The sequence below is a fragment of the Mus musculus genome, chromosome 1, assembly GCF_000001635.26.
Source record: "Mus musculus strain C57BL/6J chromosome 1, GRCm38.p6 C57BL/6J".
NCBI classification, from domain to species: Eukaryota; Metazoa; Chordata; class Mammalia; order Rodentia; family Muridae; genus Mus; species Mus musculus.
This window is the reverse complement of record NC_000067.6, coordinates 11,179,059-11,198,264: the sequence shown is the minus strand read 5'-3', so window position 1 is coordinate 11,198,264 and position 19,206 is coordinate 11,179,059. Positions and strand designations below refer to the sequence as shown.

Sequence of the window (19,206 nt, the reverse complement as noted above, 5' to 3'; positions counted from 1 at the left end):
CACGTAGTCCAAGCATGGAGGAGGAAAGGGCTCTATATGCCATACCCCTAGCTGATGGCTGTTGCAGTAGAGAGAGGCACTTTATTTTTAGGCATGTGGTCACTGGTACATTCTCTATGTCCTAGAGGATGGCCCTGTGCCAAAATCCACACCAACAGAATAATTAGAGTCAGTAGACACTTATAGGCTCTTTCTATTATATTCTATATACATATAAGCCAATGTCCATTCATACCATTATCAAATCAGAAGAGATCACAGCTAACATTCATTAGTTTTTCTAACACAAAAAGTTTGATAACTCTGCCAAATATACATTGTTCTTGTTCACTGATTTATTTTAACATAGTATGCCCCATGGGAATGAAACTTATTATCAATTATTGAAGTACAAGGGGCCCCCAGTCAGAGCCTTGGCCACATTTCTAGCTATCAGTGAATATGTAGATATGCAAGACATCAAATGCTCATTGTTTGTAGGGTGATACTCAGGTACCACTTTGCTATTTTCAGCAGAGAATAGATGACATGCTTATGTGAACATCAGAACACACTTAATCTACATTGTATATGGAGGGTTTTATAAGTAATTTTTTAAAAAGTAATCATTTCACAGAAAGTAGAAACAGAAAACTCAGTAGCATCAAGGCTACTTGATAATAATCCCCATCTTATTCATATCTCCTCAATGCTCCATACCCTACTCTCATCCCACAATGCAGCAAGACTTTTATAGCTGTAAAACTGTAACAAAACAAAAAGTGTGTCCTCTGAGACATGCAGGAAGGCTCAGTGCCCTCAAACATTAAATGCCTTGCTAAATGGCCTTATAGCCCACATTTCATTTCTGTGCCTCTTTAGTCAGAAGACTCATCCACAAACTTTAACAGTCAATGCATGGAAAGGTTAGACTTCTTTGAATTATTGAAATATTATATCTCCCTTTGTGAAATTTTCTCTCTCTATCAGGAAACATAGTGAACTTTTGTCTGCCATCATAGACCCAGGACATCTCTAAGATGGATAATGAATAGCACTTTGAGAGTCTGTTTATGTGGCTGGATTTCTCATTGGAGCATAAGTGCTTTAAAACCAGAAAGGGTTCATCATATGAGCTTTAGAGGCACCTAATTAGCCTTAGTATCCAAAGCCAGTGGATTCTAGACTGGCAGATAACTCAGCAGTAGAGTGCTTCCCCAGCATGGACAAGAGCAAGGCTTTGGGTCCAATACCTAGTATTGGAAGGAAAAAAAGAAGTAAGATAAGATTCATTTCTCTTCTTATCTCTTAGGTATCTAATAAAGACAAATAGAATTGTAAATGCCAAGCGCTTATTAAGAAAATGCAATGTGATGAGTTTATTGTTGCAACTGTTCTTTTCTTAGCATCTAAAAGTGCTTGGCACCAAATAGAAACCTGGTCACATTCCTGAGCGAAGAACAGCAGTATGGTAAAGAAACGCACCAGAGTCTGTTTTCTGGGAGCAGAAGCCATATGCTCTTTCCTGTAAATTCTGTAGTCATTCAACATTCCCCAGTGTCCCTCTATGCCACAGCCCTTCTTGCTTCCTAGTACATAACATATAAAATAAAAAAGAACCTCAGCAAACATATTAACAGCTATGCCCAGCTTCTGGCAAAAGAATGGGTTTTGTCACTGTTTTCTAATAATTTTTTGAAGATTACAATTTTTATTATACTGGGAATATATTTTTTAAAAAGTGGGGTTTGTTCCTATAAAAAAAGCTTCAATTTCCTTTCAATACTTAAGTACCTACTATATTCATCTTCTGTAAACACCTAACAAATTCAATATTCTGCATAATTTCAGCTATTTACAAGTCCAAATGCCTTAATGTACTGCTGACAAAGAACCCTGAAGGGGATAGAGACATGCACAGAAATATCAATGGGTATCCAACTGACTTAGAGATAGTAGGTCAAGGGAGAACAACAAGCACAAACAAGAACACAAACACGCCCCAGAATAGAAATGGTAGTGATGCTGCCTCTGGTCAATGGCTATCTAGAGAGGGAGAAGCAGGCTCCTGCACAAACGAGCTCCCACACAGGTTGTCTAATCCCAAGTGGTCGTGTATGTGTGTGTGTTGTGTGTGTGTGTGTTTGTGTGTGTGTATGCGCATGCACATGGTGCACATGTATCTACATATGTGTATGCTTACAACAATAATAATTCAAGAAAAGATCATGACTTTGGGAGGGGTACATGTAGGATTTGGAAGAGAGGGCTGTGGGGATGATGTAGGACTAATGTATAAAGTTCTTACAAAAAACTATTTTTTAAAAATAATCTTAAAGGCCCAAACCCAAGAAATAAACTTTTATCTTTGCCTTCTAAATAAATATGGATACTTTCCAAAGGATAAAAAGGGTTAAGTAGAGAATTTATCAGATAGGATCTATTCTTTTCTAAAGAAAACTAGCACTTCACAGCCTAAGTGATGAATTTCGCTATTGTTTAAATGCCATACCGTGCATAAAGGGAAAGAAATGGTGAGTGAAAACGCAACAAAAGGGACCATAGGTAGAACAGAAAAATAAAAATACGAAGGAAAGAAGCCTCTGCCAGCTGTGTGTGGTAGCAGCTGCCTGCAAGCCTAACCCTTGGGAGGCTGAGCCAGGAGTCTACAGTAAGAGATGAGCTTGGGCCACATCCAGAGTTTGAGGCATCTTGGGCTCCATGAGACCCTATATCAACGCATACACATAAGCATACCTACAAACAGCAACACTATCTGCTAAAACAGCCACCTCAATACTGGAGAAAGCTGGGCAGTACAGAACCACTACTGGGACTAAAGAAACTGAATTTGAAACTCAAAACTGCATTTTGCTACTTCTTAAAATTGCTCACTGTAGACTGTTTGAGTGAATTCTTATGATATTTGAAATCTGAGTTGAATAAATACAATCCACTAGTTATTATTCTTCTCCTAAAATATTTTTCTTTAAAAACTGGAGAAACAATAATATTTGTTCCCAATAGACTTTATTCAAAAATCTATGAAATATCTTTAGAAAAATTAAAAAGTTTAAGATTTTTGTTATATGTATTGTTATTAATCAAGTAACAAGCACAAACCAGCCAACCAACCAAGTAGCAGAAAGCCTTTTACTTTGACTCAGTTCATTCACCCCAAAAGCTTCCAAGTGTGGTAGGCGCTAACACGGTCACAAATTACCCTCTACCTGTAGCCATGCACTTGTGATATAATTTTGAGGGTCCTGCCATAAAAAGGGAAATCCCAAGATGGTTGTGACAAGATTTCCCATATATTCAAATGGTTGAGGCTGAGGGGTCACTTTGACTAAGGAGTTCACAGACAACCTTGGGAATTGGGTAAGAAGCTAGCTCTTAAATATTAAAAAAGAAAGAAAGAAAGAAAGAAAGAAAGAAAGAAAGAAAGAAAGAAAGAAAGAAAGAAGAGAAGAGAAGAGAAGAGAAAAGAAAAGAAAAGAAAAGAAAAGAAAAGAAAAGAAAAGAAAAGAAAAGAAAAGAAAAGAAAAGGAAAATCCACTCCCAATCCAGTAAAGGTCTTGTGTCTACTGTTGCATTGGAACCTGCTCCTAGGTACCATGATGCTGGAACCTGTTTCTAGGTACCATGATGCTGGAACCTGCTCCTAGGTACCATGATGCTGGAACCTGCTCCTAGGTACCATGATGCTGGAACCTGCTCCTAGGTATCATGATGTTGGAACCTGCTCCTAGGTACCATGATGTTGGAACCTGCTCCTAGGTACCATGATGTTGGAACCTGCTCCTAGGTACCATGATGTTGGAACCTGCTCCTAGGTACCATGATGTTGGAACCTGCTCCTAGGTACCATGATCTTGGAACCTGCTCCTAGGTACCATGATCTTGGAACCTGCTCCTCGGTACCATGATGCAGACAATGCTGAGCTCCTACATACATCCACAACATCCACATCCTGGAAGCAACCAATGGCTTCCTTCTGTTAGCTGAGACTCAACCAATGGAGCTACATTCTCAGACTGTCATTCTTTCGTACAACACATATTTGATGGACACTTGTGACAGCTGTCACTTTAGGTATTAAAAAGCAAATAGTGCTTGCTTTGAAGAGGCAATTACCCTCCATAATTAATATTTTGATCAAATGTCTAATTGTCCTTTGGCATCATTGTTAATTATGCTGAGTTCCTTCTAAACACATGTTAGAAGTCTGTTAATGTATAATCTGCAAAATGTTTATATAAATCCTTGGACATAAACTACAATTAGATGGTTTTATATTTGCATATCAATAATCACCTTTACCACAGCCTATACCCTTTCCCCTTGTTTTCTTAAGGAAAGATCTTGCTGTGTAACCCAGGTTGGACTGAAATTTATGATGCTGCTCCTTCATTGGCTTCCTGAGGGATGAGGTTGCCTGCCTGTTCTTCCATGCCCAGCTTCCTCTTTCTTTTATTAATGGGACTGTTTTAATATATGTTTATATGTATTTTCTTATGTACTTATGATCAAACATGAGAAAAAGCTTTTGTGTGCTTTTATTAAAACACATATTTTTTTAAAAATCCTCTTTCCACTTCTTTGAAGAAGGCAGGTGTCAAAGGCTCATTTTATCTCTTAAAGTGGCAGAAGGAATTGATTTCCTATTTTAAGACTTGTATGATCCTGTGCCATATACTTTCAACAGTAAAACTAGGAGAAAACATTACCTGAGTATTCAAGGAGAGCCAGTAGTATGCGGCACTTCACTTCTGCAGAGAAAGAAATCACATCTGTTAATTGACCACTCTTTCTGACACACTTCATACTATAAATAACATGATAGTAAATATCACCATGGTGTTATTATATTAGGCAGTCCAAATTCTATTTACTTGACATTATACTACTGCCCATCTGTGAAGATAAATGCTATCAATTGCTCAAGATGTTAAAATATCTTTCATCTATGAATTACAAAAGTAATAGAACACCATTCAAAACCTGCCAAATTCTAGGTAATCCTCACCTACTTTTTAGCCTGTATGTTATTCCCTAACATAAGTTGTGTTGCTAAGCCATAAAAAAAATTTGCTATTATGACTAAAAATTTTAGCGAGAAAAATACATGTATATACATTAATATACTCTGCTATTCCATCCCACACAGGCCAATCACAAATATTTGGCAAGTATATATTAATATCATAGTTATCACTGTGACCATCTGCTACCAACAGTAAATAGCACACTTGTACTAGAAAAATTTTATAAAGTATGAAGTTCCTTCGATGTAACCAATACAATGGGATGAAAATAGAAAACAAAAGGTTACAAAGTATCCTATGCTATGTAAGTTTATAGGTATTAAAGAATGGGGATGTGTTAACTGGTCAAAAGTCAGACAACACTACAAAGGGCATTAATGTTTACAAATAAGACTGACAGAACACAAGGGTATCAGAGGCAGAAATGCATACTGAACCAAGAACCAATTTAGTATAACCTAGCTTTGTGGCATTAGAAAATTTAATAATCACATTCAGTTCCTTCATAGATGATATCTACTTAATCTGCATAATGTCCTGTGCAGAAAATATGAACAGGAAATACACATAAGGTCCTTGGAAGTCTCTAAAGTGCTGTGTATACAGTAAACGTGCTACTACCATAACCTAAAACTCACTGAAGCTGATATAGAATTTACAACAAGAAAATGCTTCATAGAAACTTAGGTTTAGACCACCAGGGAGATGGAACATCATTAGAAATAGTGTCAGCAAAGAAATATATCAAAAAGTGAATACAAGTCCAGCCATCTAGCACAGAGAGATTCTTATCATACCCTTAAGACACTAGGACTGGGCTACAATTATGAAGTTCAAGTAAAAAGTAGCTTCTAACACTAGACTGATGATTCTGGATTCATCAAAGACAAAAATCACTACAAGGCTCTAGGGTAGAAAAAAATGAACTATTCATGCTTGGTATTACAGTGCACGAATCAGAAAACACAGAGAGGAGAATGGAAAATTATTAGCATTGTGAAGGCAACATAGAAAATGAAAATATGTGCCTTAAGATATTGAGACAAATACAGAAAAGGAAGGAAGGAAGGAAGGAAGGAAGGAAGGAAGGAAGGAAGGAAGGAAGGAAGGAAGGAAGAAGGGAAGGAGAAGGGAAGGGGAGGGGAGGGGAGGGGAGGGGAGGGAAGGGAAGAAGAAAGAAAGGAAGGAAGGAAGGAAGGAAGGAAGGAAGGAAGGAAGGAAGGAAGGAAGGAAGGAGAAAAGTGGGTTTCTGGGGGAAGATAGGAGATCTTTAAAAGAATGTCATTTTTTTTTTAAAGAGAAAAGAACAGGAGAAAATATCATCACTTACAGAGCATATGAAATACTCCTTCTTAGAGAGAGTACCTGAGTCACAAGAAACTTAGCAGATTCCAAAAGCTCAGGAAAATTAGAAGACTCACAAAGGCTCTCCCATTGACTGTGTCAACAGAAAACCTATAAGGGTAGAGGAGGCTCTTCAGTGATGTGACTGCCTGAAAGTTGTGCAGGGAACACAGACATCTATCACACATGCTAAGGTGGCTTTCTAGTGACGTAGATGTCAGCAATTCAACCATACTCCTGTGAGCTATCCATAGACCATGCTCCTGTAAGCAGCTCCAATGAACTCAATGAAGGCTGGATCTGGATAGAATCTTTCTTTGGCCAGCCATTGCCCTATTTGGGTAATGAAGCTTTTTTTTTTTTTTTTTTCTTTTTTAATCTTGCTAAGAAAACTCATGTAATACAAATTGAACAAAATTTAAGTAAATGTACTTTAATGTAGCTGGTACCAGGAGCCTATGCTTAGCTGAGGGATTAAGAAGGAGACCATTTTTTGTGAAATCAGTCACCATTTGAGTTGGCTATTGTCTACTATCTTCTTCACATTCCCCCCACCTTCAGTAGGCTATGCATAGGTAAGTAAATACTCATCTAACATTGGAATGGCATATAGCAATCCTTCATAAATAAAAGACACAGAATCATGATATTCTGATACCATATTTGGTATAAATTGTAAGTGAAATATCAGAGAACATAAATGGAATCACTCTGTTGCTCATGTAAAACACACCTTTGTAGTCAAGTATCAATACATTAATTTTTTACCTATTTAGTATCCATGGGGCTCCATCTATTACACCATTCCTTGCAGTTTGAAAGGAAGGCTGAAAATTACACTGAAGCAAGTAGAACAAAATGGTAAGAGAGTGGGGAAGTTACCTGAGGATAATGTAATGTGGAAACATTACAACAACTGTTTTGAAAACAATCACAGCTTATCCTTGCCCTGAAAGAGCCCAGTAGGCTGTAGGCTGAAGCAATGGATAGTAAATTAATTGGTTTTTATTGTGTTTTAAAGAATCATTTAACACAAGACAAATGGCGTTTTACCCATAGTAAGTGCATCTCAAATGAACCTAGAAAAAATAGACAGAACTAAAGTTTGCAAAAGGCCCTTGACTCTAAGAGTCTTAGAATATACAGCCAGAATAAACCAGCTACTGGAGTCTCATGACCAACGGTCATAACATCAATCAATCAATCAAATGAGCAAATAAGATAAGTCAATCACTGAGATACTTAACTAAGTCTATGACTTCCAACTGTGCCTTGGGGAATAGGGTATAAAAATTCAACTTGAGATAATAATTTAAGATTTAAAAGTGTTTCTTTCAGCAAAAATCTTGCTAGTATATGCAATGGTATCGGCATTTGGAGGCTGATTATGGGATGGATCCCCAAATATGGCAGTCTCTAGATGGTCCATCCTTTCGTCTCAGCTCCAAACTTCGTCTCTGTAACTCCTTCCATGGGTATTTTGTTCCCAATTCTAAGAAGGGGCAAAGTGTCCATACTTTGGTCTTCGTTCTTCTTGAGTTTCATATGTTTCACAAATTGTATCTTATATCTTGGGTATTCTAAGTTTCTGGGCTAAAATCCACTTATCAGTGAATACATATCATGTGAGTTCTTTTGTGATTGGGTTACCTCACTCAGGATGATGCCCTCCAGGTCCAACCATTTGCCTAGGAATTTCATAAATTCATTCTTTTTAATAGCTGAGTAGTACTCCATTGTGTAAATATACCACATTTTCTGTATCCATTCCTCTGTTGAGGGGCATCTGGGTTCTTTACAGCTTCTGGCTATTATAAATAAGGCTGCTATGAACATAGTGGAGCATGTATCCTTCTTACCGGTTGGAACATCATCTGGATATATGCCTGGGAGAGGTATTGCGGGATCCTCCGGTAGTACTATGTCCAATTTTCTTTTTTTTTTTTAATTGGGTATTTATTTCATTTACAATTTCAATGCTATCCCAAAAGTCCCCCACACGCTTCCCCACCCTCCCACTCCCACTTCTTGGCCCTGGCATTCCCCTGTACTGAGGCATATAAAGTTTGCAAGACCAATGGGCCTCTCTTTCCACTGATGGCCTACTAGGCCATCTTCTGATTCATATGCAGCTAGAGTCAAGAGCTCGGGGGAAGTGTTGGTTAGTTCATATTGTTGTTCCACCTATAGGGTTGCAGATCCCTTCAGCATCTTGAGTACTTTCTCTAGCTCCTCCATTGGGGGCCCTGTGTTCCATCCAATAGCTGACTGTGAGCATCCACTTCTGTGTTTTCTAGGCCCCGGCATAGTCTCACAAGAGACAGCCATATCTGGGTCCTTTCAGCAAAATCTTGCTAGTGTATGCAATGGGGTCAGCGTTTGGAAGCTGATTATAGGATGGATCCCCGGATATGGCAGTCTCTAGATGGTCCATCTTTTCGTCTCAGCTCCAAACTTTGTCTCTGTAACTCCTTCCATGAGTGTTTTGTCCCCAATTCTAAGAAGGGGCAAAGTGTCCACACTTGGGTCTTCATTCTTCTTGAGTTTCATGCATTTAGCAAATTGTATCTTATATCTTGGATATTCTAAGTTTCTGGGCTAATATCCACTTTTCAGTGAGTACATATTGTGCAAGTTCTTTTGTGATTGGCTTACCTCACTCAGGACGATGCCCTCCAGGTCCAATTTTCTGAGGAACCACCAGACTGATTTCCAGAGGGGTTGTACAAGCTTTCAATCCCACCAACAATGGAGGAGTGTTCCTCTTTCTCCACATCCTCGCCAACATCTGCTGTCACCTGAATTTTTGATCATAGCCATTCTGACTGGTGTGAGGTAGAATCTCAGGGTTGTTTTGATTTACATTTCCCTGATGATTAAGGATGCTGAACATTTTTTTCAGGTGCTTCTCAGCCATTCAGTATTCCTCAGGTGAGGATTCTTTGTTTAGCTCTGAGCCCCATTTTTGATGGGATTATTTTATTTTCTGGAGTCCACCTTCTTGAGTTCTTTATATATATTGGATATTAGTCCCCTATCTGATTTAGGATAGGTAAAGATCCTCTCCCAATCTGTTGGTGGCCTTTTTGTCTTATTGACGGTGTCTTTTGCCTTACAGAAGCTTTGCAATTTTATGAGGCCCCATTTGTCTATTCTCGATCTTACAGCACAAGCATTGCTGTTCTATTCAGGAATTTTTCCCCTGTGCCCATATCTTCGACACCATTGCATACACTAGCAAGATTTTGCTGAAAGGACCCTGATATAGCTGTCTCCTGTGAGACTATGCCGGGGCCTAGAAAACAAAGAAGTGGATGCTCACAGTCAGCTATTGGATGGAACACAGGGCCCCCAATGGAGGAGCTAGAGAAAGTACCCAAAGAGCTAAAGGGATCTGCAACCCTATAGGTGGAACAACAATATGAACTAACCAGTACCCCCTGAAGCTCGTGTCTCTAGCTTCATATGTATCAGAAGATGGCCGAGTCGGCCATCAGTGGAAAGAGAGGCCCATTGGTCATGCAAACTTTACATGCCTCAGTACAGGGGAACACCAGGGCCAAGAAGTGGAAAAGGGTGGGGTAGGGGAGTGGGTGGGGGAGGGTATGGTGGACTTTTGGGATAGCACTGGAAATGTAAATGAAGAAAATACCTAATAAAAAAATAAAAGTTACAGTGAAAAAAAATAAAAGTGTTTTTTTCTCAGTAAGCTTGTTTCTACATTATAAATGTACATCTTTTTTAAATTAACAAAACATTTTAGAAATATTGCATTTCTAATCATTATTGTGCTTGTTTGAAAAACAAATGCATTAAATCTATTTTATCATTGTAAACCTCCAAAGATGGTGAGAATGACTATGAATTAACAACTTCTGGGAGCATTATGCTACTGAGAGTTAACTATTTTGATAAAATATGGCCTTCCCTCCATAAGGCATGTGCTTCAATTCCCTAATGTGTCTTTTAAACCCATTCATTTAAAAATTATTCATTAATTGGGGCAGTTTTGAATCAGAATTTTCATCAAATGGCATGTTATAACTGTCCCTGGAAACCACAGTATTAAGCCATAAAATTAAAATATAGCCAAGAAATTTAGTTACAAATAAGAAAGTATTTCATCATTGAATAAAACATGTTACTTATCTGGGGAACCTTTCCATCCACATCCACCCAAACGTCCTCTCTACTCAACTCAGTGTTCAAACCTGCTATATTTGGATGTATTTCTATGAAGAAGACTTAATATCCCAGGATAACACTCACTAAATGAGGAAGCTGAGACATGAAATGAAGGCTGCTTGCTCAGACTCTATCAAACAGGAGGAGCTGGTCTTTTGATGGTAAAATATAACACTTTTTCTAATTCACCCTAAAGTTGGACTGAAATCTTGCTGAAAACCACTTACTACAGATAAGTGTCACATGAAGAGCTAAGACATAAACCTATGAGCATGAGCATGCACAATTCTCAAATTTCGTGCTGTCAATATTTGGGGATAAATGATCCTGCGTTGTGAGAGGCCGCCCTGCACATGGTCATGGGTTCAGCAGCAGCCCTGCTCTCTGCCCACCGTGTCCAGTAGTACTCTTACAGATGTGAGAATAAAACACATCTCCAGATCTGATCTCTAACTTAGAGGGCATGACAACTTCAGGAAGCCACCTAAATAATGTGATGGCAGCCAGTGGCCATAGCCAAGGCCAAAACTTTCAAAACTAGTGATGCAACCTATAACGTTAATTTGACACCCACACAGATAGATATACAGTAGACTTTTTAGGCTTCCTATAAAAAATTAAGGTTCATGTACTTGTTATTAATCCCTCATAATTCTCTCTATAATTATTTCTAATCCTAAACCATTAAGTTCATGGTGTTTCATCTGTCAGTACAGGAAGTTCTGTTCCTTCAGAATCCTCTCCACGATATAGTCTGCAGCATCTTCAAGCCTATTCCTCCTCTATCTCCTCCTCCTTTTGCTACTTCCTTCCTCTTTAGAATGGAAATCACTGCAGATAGCAACGAAGCACTACAAGAGTGGTTTTACCAGCTTTTGAAGTGATTATCACTGGTGCCACTGTATCCACGTTATCACAATGTTCCCTGCCTTTCTTACTGACCTTCAGCATGTTTTCTGATGCTCTGTGCAAGCGCCTGGATGCTGCTGGGAAGATTCCAGGGGTCCTGCTTGAGATGGAGCCGCAACCTCCTGGGGCAACTCAGCTTTGCCTCCATTTCCTGTTGGAATTCTAATCAAATATGGAAAATCTCTCATCAGTGTCAACTGGTTCTCAGTCAAGACCACTGGCTTTAGAGTTTGCTTGCTTTGGTCTATTTTACCACTCTAGAATAGCATTCATAATTCCTTTAGTGGAGTTACAAAAGAAAGTGTGCTAACTCTAAAAACCAAAGCTCAGTGTCATTTTCTTATATATAGTCCATCCAGGAAGCAAATCCACGCAGAAGCTCTATGGTGAATACTGAAACAGAGATCTATGAAGGCTGCTCTGCTGTGTTGAAGCCTACCTATCAATGCTGCACTTGTGAGCCCCTTGCCTTACATGGGATGTGATCAGCTAGGTCATACTCCTCTGCAAAAAACCAACCGTAAATCTTCTGTGTCTTTAATTCATACCTTTCTGGTTTTGCCTCTAGAGGAGTCAAGTGTTTTAAACTTTCAAAGAAACATAAAAAGTTAATAAAAAAATAGTATAGTGATTTTAAATATTTTTCACAAATGATCCAAACAGAAATAGAGAATTATAGAAAAAGAACAACAAATACAACAAATATTTTCTCCTTCTTCTTCTTCTTCTTCTTTTTTTTTTTTTTTTTTTTTTTTTTTTTTTTTGCTTTATGACTATGTTGCCTACTTTATGCTATCATCTGATATTTATGTCAAACATACCTTGCAATCCTCGACCCGGTGTGAGATACTTGGTCTGCTCAAAGGCTCTTATAACAGCTTGTCCTTTCAAGAGGTTGATTATTGAATCAATCTATTAAGGGTAGATTTTTGAGTGTTATATGCATTCATAATATATGAATATATGAGTATAAATATGTACACATATATGAATATATCTTACAAATCATTTTTCTAAGTTCATGGTTTTGAAAACCCACAATGCTAGTGAAGCTTATATTTAAGCAAAATATTATAATCAACTCATCTTTTCACTTAAATTGTTCCAATTTTTCCTAGTCATTTATAAATTAATATACAGTTATCAAATAACAATTTACTTCACCAAACAAAGTGAAAGTTTAGAATTTACATTTTATAAACACAGAATTATTTTCAAAGTGCTAAAACCTTCAATACTATTAATTTCAATTATGATTATGAAACATTTTATAACATCAAACTCCTAACATGAAGGTCTAGACAACTGTGCAGGAAACATTCAGAAAACTCCCAAATAATCAAGAGGGCATCTCCTGTATATGTAATACTTTTTAGTTTGCCATACAGTTTTCTACAAAAATCTTGGCATTCACAAGCATCCTTTAGGTTGTTTGTTGTAAGAATGCCTCTTTTAAAGCAAAGAAGACAAAGAAACAGATGGAGACATTTATATTCTCCTTCTGAGCTCTTTGCATCTGAAAGATTTCTAACTTTTAATTTGTAAAAAAAAAAAAAAAAAAAAAAAAAACAACTGTCCCATCATACCTGGCTGAAGAGCTGTTCCAGGCAAGTGTGGATCTTGTCTTGTTTATCATGAGATATCCGGACACTGATAGGAAGCTCATCACCTATATGAAAAATAAGCCAAACCTCATCCCATTTTTTAGCACATGGAACTACTCTCATATTTGATAACATTCAAGTAATTCAAAATGAGCTCTTATCTCACATTACAAAAAAGATGGTATCAGGTCTCAGAGCAGAAGAGTCAGTTGGATTATGGTCCTAAAGTAACCAAAGCAATGTGCATCACAGAGAGTATAAAGCATCAACCTGTGTTTTCTAATCACCTTCTCCCTGTTAACTAAATATAAGGTTCTCAGGGGTCTGTGCCTTCTAAAAAACATCCTCAGGCTGAAATGTCCTCTCCTATCTCCTCCCAAGCATCCATGCCCAATGTTTCTGGTTCCAGTGTACCTAGAACCTTTCACAATGAACAGGAAGATAAGAGGCTATAAGTCAAATAACACTTTTAAATGTACTGTTTTTAAAACTGAGATTTGGAAACTCACTTTATTGATCACAAGGCAATAATGGGTGGCCATGGAGAATGACTCATAAAATTGAAAATGCATGTGGATTCAAACATCAATCCCCCTCTTACAGGCTTCTTGGACATTACAAATATTGAAGAGTGCAGATGTCTACCACACGCACCTGAGTCCATCTCATCACTGTGGAAGTAGGAACTGCACTGGCTGCTGCAGATACTCGTGAAGGAAGCAATGGAATTCCTGTTGCTGTTGCAGTCACTGCAAAAAAGAGCCTTATGTTGCTTTAAGAACATGCTTGCCCAGGTTGGTATTCCACTGTGATGGCAAGAGACGGGTAGTGAAGGTCAAATAGGAACAGAGCAGAAAGATATAGGAGTGAATGCCATAATGAAACTCATTGCTTTGTATGCTAATGAAAAGAATGCCCACATGCTCCTGCTATTTCTTATCACATAAATCTGTGGATGATCACAGTCAGCTATTGCATGGGTCACACGGCCCCCCCAAAGCAGGAGCTAGAGATATTACCCAAGGAGCTAAAGGGAACTGCAACCCTATAGGTGGAACAACATTATGAACTAACCAGTACCCCGGAGCTCTTGTCTCTAGCTGCATATGCATCAAAAGATGGCCTAGTCGGCCATCACTGCAAAGAGAGACCCATTGAACTTGCCAACTTTAGATGCCTCAGTACAGGGGAATGCCAGGGCCAAAAAGGGGGAGTGGGTGGGTAGGGGATTGGGGGGGTGTGGATATGGGGGACCTTTGGGATAGCATTGAAAATGTAAACGAGGAAAATACCTAATAAAAAAAATTTAAAAAAAAATCTGTGCCACAGAGACATTTATCAGTGTGTTCCATATAACATGAAAAAGAGAGACCTGTCCAACTCAATTTATCTCAGTTTTTAGAAGCACTCTTTCAAATTCAAATATTTCAAATTTTCTTGTTATGTAATTGATTCCTGAGTGAATTTTTAAAACTGTCTGGTTATAAAACCAGGAGCCAGCCCACCTAAGACTCTCCATTATCTATTTAAGAACAGTAGTTAGATAAGTTCCAGACAAAGACAAAACCTGTTTCATGACTTTTGTCTTTCAGCCCTTTCTGGTAGTTTAAACACTAACTTACTGGGAACACCTGGAGCTCCCCAGAGTAGTAACACAGAACTGGAAAGTAATAAAAATGAAGAATGTCTACAGAAAGAACATTTTCAGTGTTGCTGAATATGAAAATAATTTGGATTTTAGAAACAGTACAGGTTTTTTTTAACCCCTTGGAATAAGGGAATAGGACTTGATTTTAAATTCCTATTTAAGTTTTCTATCACAGTCCAAAGAGAGACTGTAAGGGTAATTTTAATTATCTGATAACTGGGATGTGAGGTACAAGCTATTTTTAGAAAGGTCATTTCGCAGTGACGAGAAAGCAGGGACTCCTATTATGGAGCATGCTGGAACTTTCAGGAGCGAGAAGGAAATGAAATAGCAATGGTATTTGATTCATTATTAAATTTCTAGGAGTAATCAACTTTGATGTCATTGTTAAAATCCTCTTTGGAAAAATAAAACTTAGAATGGCAGACTGGTTAAGGACAATAACTCCATGGTCCTCTACATCCTCATGTGTTAAGTGGGACAACCAGAAACCTGCCACTCCAGGTTGCTGCGGCAGGTTATTTTAAATTCTAAAATGCTAAAACTATGTGCTAAAAAGACCATTAATTACTAGTTTGAGATAATACTATGTGATGAGAATAATTTTGATATAATGACTACTTATATAGTTTTTTTCTATTTTTAAAATGTAATGAACAACACTAAACATTTTTCCTTCAAATAATATAAATGAAACCAGAGACATGATGCTGCACACATACTTCATGTGACTAGTTGTAAAAGTGCTCAGTGAGAATTCTGGAGAGGAAGTTGTGGAGCAAAAAGCACTTTTAGAGATGGAACTCTTGAGAAGAGCCATTGAGCAGGAAGAGGTACTGAATGTTAACCTGAAATTCTGAAGTTAAAATCTAATACTCAGTACCTCAAATTGTGGCCAGATTTAAAGAAATAGCCCTTATAAAGTCATTAGGATGGGCTTTTAATTCCGTGTGACTGCTGTTCTATAAGAAGGGGATCTATAATGGGAGGTCACACAAGGAGCCACAGAGGGAAGATGACAATTTACATGGTAAGGATGCAAGCCTGGAGCATCTCCTTCTGTCCCAGTCCTTAGTTGTTCAAGTCAGCCAGTCAATGGTAGGTTACACCATCAGTCCTGGTTAACTACTACAAGAACAGCCCAGAGTGGAAACAAAGACAAAGCTGGACATTAAAGTGCAATATGTAAAAAGAAAAGGGAAATGGCAAAAGGGACAGCTATTTACTAGCTAATGAACTATGATCAGAAAGACATTTTCAACAATTGCTATTACACAGTTGCACAGCCTATAAACACAGCTTTCACCACGACAGGGCCACACTGCTGGAGGGAGAAATGCTTTCTCTAAATAATCTGGATCCTTAATGAGAGCAATGCTGTCCTTCTTCAATGGGTGATTACTTTGAGACAGCGATAAACAAAATTAACCATTAACATTTTTTTACACCTTTGAGAAAAATACAAGTTCTCCCTGGAGTTTGTTGATGAAATGGGACTGAGAAGCAGCTTACCTGTAAGAGTCTCTGTTGCTGACTGTATCATGGCCTGAATCCTCTTGCTCATCCCCTGCTACATTAAAACAGACACGTTTGCTATTTCTCTCTCCCTTCTCGTTGTCACTGTCCATTGGTGTCACACACTCTGTTGTCTTACGTTCCAATTTAGGAGAATATGTTATTGAAGACAGAAGGCTGCAATGTGACATTTTTTTTTAGAACATAAGTGCATGTTTTGAAACTAGCTAAAACAGATAAGTCTTTTATATGCTAAATGTGATAGCTTACAAATATTTCCAAAAGGCTTCTGTGTTTCATGTCAAATATTATCTGCATGTAAAATGCATCATAGGAAGCTCAGATTTACTGCTGAGTACTCAGAAGTAACAGAACAGCACATAATCAGTCTAAAAGGCTGCATTCAAATCCTGTTCCGGCCTCTGAGCTTTGTTATCAGAACTGGTTATGGTGGTTTTCTCTCACAGTTAGATTATAAGAATAAGAAGTAACTTCCCTCCATGGCTGCAATCAGGATAAAAAGGGAATAACATTCTGGTATCTATTCCCTCTTGCATTATAGTAACACTAGTATTACAGTGTAGCTATTTCCTCTAAATTAAAATAGGCTCATAAGTCTCAGAAAGTTAAGGAAACTTACAAGATTCAGGAAGGTCTTGAAACCTAACAATTTACAAGTCCTCAGTATAGTCTCCCAAACCAGCAAATGATGGGTAGAGAGAGAGAGATGAGCCTTCAATAGAGCTGCTTTCAAGCTGTTTGGGGAGTTCCATGGAAGCAGCTTTTGTTAGGTATCACACCATTCTAGGACAGGCCTTTCCATAATGCAGCCATGAGTCATCCCTGCTCCTAAAAGCAACTTTTGTGCACACATCTCCATAAGTAGCCCAAATAAAACCATTCTTTGGCCTGGCATTGGTACCATATTGAGAATTCAGACACTAGTTCCTTCCTCCTCAGGAAAAGGCATGCAAGGAACTACTAACTGCAACTATTAACCAGGCTTTAATAGACTCCCTAGCTCATCCTCTTAACTTAAAAATAAAGATACCTTCTGAAGTCTCTCTGCAGTATTACCTATTTGATAGGGAGAGTCAACATTATCAGTTTCTTCCTGTTCTAACAGGCAAGTGCCCTAGACATACTGACTTAAAGATACTAAGCAGAGAGATATTCAATGTAAGGCTAATAGGAAGCAGGGGCCACTTGCATTGACAATCTAGCCAGGATGAAATGCACAAATCTGCCCAACAAAGAGTCCTCCAGTTTAGCTCAAGGGTACAATGTCTTGAGTTGGTATAAAAGCCAACTGTTATTCTAAAGCTAAAAGTTTGACTATGTAATGCTAGAACAATCAAAAATTAGGCAAAATTAAAACGATTTTATTATTAAACAGCATGCTACAATCTTAGAAGATGAATTAAAATACACCTGAAGTAACAGCCTATAGATGATTTCTCTAGCCAATAATCACAGTAACATTTATAAAATACCCATGACATTCAGTTCCAACCAATTGCACATTATCTGTATACTCATTTATTCATGGCAACACAAACATTCTCTCTTTTTTTGGAATGTCAAGACAACAATGCCCATACCTCTCATATATATTTTATATAAGAAATGAAATCCAAAGCTGTACACTGAGTAAACCTAGAGAAAGGGATTTCACTGATTGAAAATATGTCGTGTTCTTGGCAGTGTAAATGTAGTCTTCAGCAAAAGCTTTGCCTTGTTGGAATGTCATCTTCACTAGCAGGAAGCAACAAAAAGCAGGCTTTGTAGTTCATCAGATGGGGGCAAATGCAAATTTCTAGACAGTAAATAGATGAAAAGATGATACTGTGCTTGGGTATGGCTCAACAGTAGAGCGCTTGCTTATGCAACATGTACATGGCCCACTAGATTCAACTGAGAGCTTCGATTTCATAGTTCAGTAGGGAAACGTCTCACTGTGAGCTGATGCTTAAATAACACATGGCATTTTATAGTTGCCAGACACCAGTGAAAACTGAAGAATGCCCTTACATTGCTCAAAATGTTCTGTGAACATCTTCTGTAAGCCAAAGTGATGAATTCTCTTAAAAGAGTTTCTCTATTTAAAAAGATGCTTCTTTGTCTTTTGACTGTCTATTTATTTACTCCTTCCCCCACCTCGAAGATGAAAACATTCGACTAACTCCAATTACCCAAGCTCCTACTGCAGAGACAGATGAACTCTGCATACTGAGCAGGAAAGTCTTGCAGGAGTTATCATCTCTCAGGGAACCCTTGGCACTTGTGGGTATTTTAAATTAGAAGTCATGGGGCTCAGCATAAATAGTTTTCTCACAGTAATAAGAATTGTATTCACATTTTAAACAGTTACAGTGTGCTTGCTCTGACCCTCTGGGAATAAGCATTTAAGCTTACAAATAAAATGAACGATAGAAAAAAATCACAGGCATAACATTTCTAGATCCTGAGAAGCAACAATAAAGCATGTATATTTTTGTATGCAGGCCAAAAAATATTCCCTTTGCTTTTGCCCATTGAGAACATGCAGCTATCTACCAAAGGTCCAATTAGTTAATTTCTCAAAATCCTATTCCAGAACAGTTTCCTCTAGGTTAAACACTGAATGATGAAGACTTCCGTGTGTGCTATTACACATTTGCCTGTGTTCTAAAGTATCATCATCATAACATGTAGCATGTTGAGTTCTCAATAGTAAGCATGGTAAATATGGACTAGGCACTAATTCACTTAAGTGCATTTTTCATTCTTAAATGTAATCATTTCAATCATTTAAGTCCACATTATAAGTAGGTGTTAATTCTATTTTAGCAGGGGTTGTTGCAATGATAGACATACATTGTTACATACATACATACATACATACATACATACACACACACACACACAAACACTTCATAAATTAGGCAATATTTATCATCTCAGTATGGTTTTTTGCACACTGGAGAAGTTGGG

General features: G+C 37.9%; 1 protein-coding gene across 2 annotated transcripts in view; it reads right to left on the bottom strand.

Annotated features, from left to right (window-relative positions):
• The window catches only part of Prex2 (phosphatidylinositol-3,4,5-trisphosphate-dependent Rac exchange factor 2), a 310,411-nt gene that overhangs the window by 105,419 nt on the left and 185,786 nt on the right, over window positions 1-19,206 (bottom strand). The window contains exons 26-31 of one of the 2 annotated variants that reach the window (XM_006495441.4): window positions 16,231-16,410; window positions 13,725-13,876; window positions 13,053-13,135; window positions 12,288-12,378; window positions 11,500-11,628; window positions 4,711-4,752 (exon numbers count right to left, since the gene is read on the bottom strand). In XM_006495441.4, the coding sequence (XP_006495504.1) occupies window positions 4,711-4,752; window positions 11,500-11,628; window positions 12,288-12,378; window positions 13,053-13,135; window positions 13,725-13,876; window positions 16,231-16,410 (677 nt within the window). The remainder of the gene's footprint in view (window positions 1-4,710; window positions 4,753-11,499; window positions 11,629-12,287; window positions 12,379-13,052; window positions 13,136-13,724; window positions 13,877-16,230; window positions 16,411-19,206) is intronic. The other variant, NM_029525.1, reaches the window with a different exon arrangement.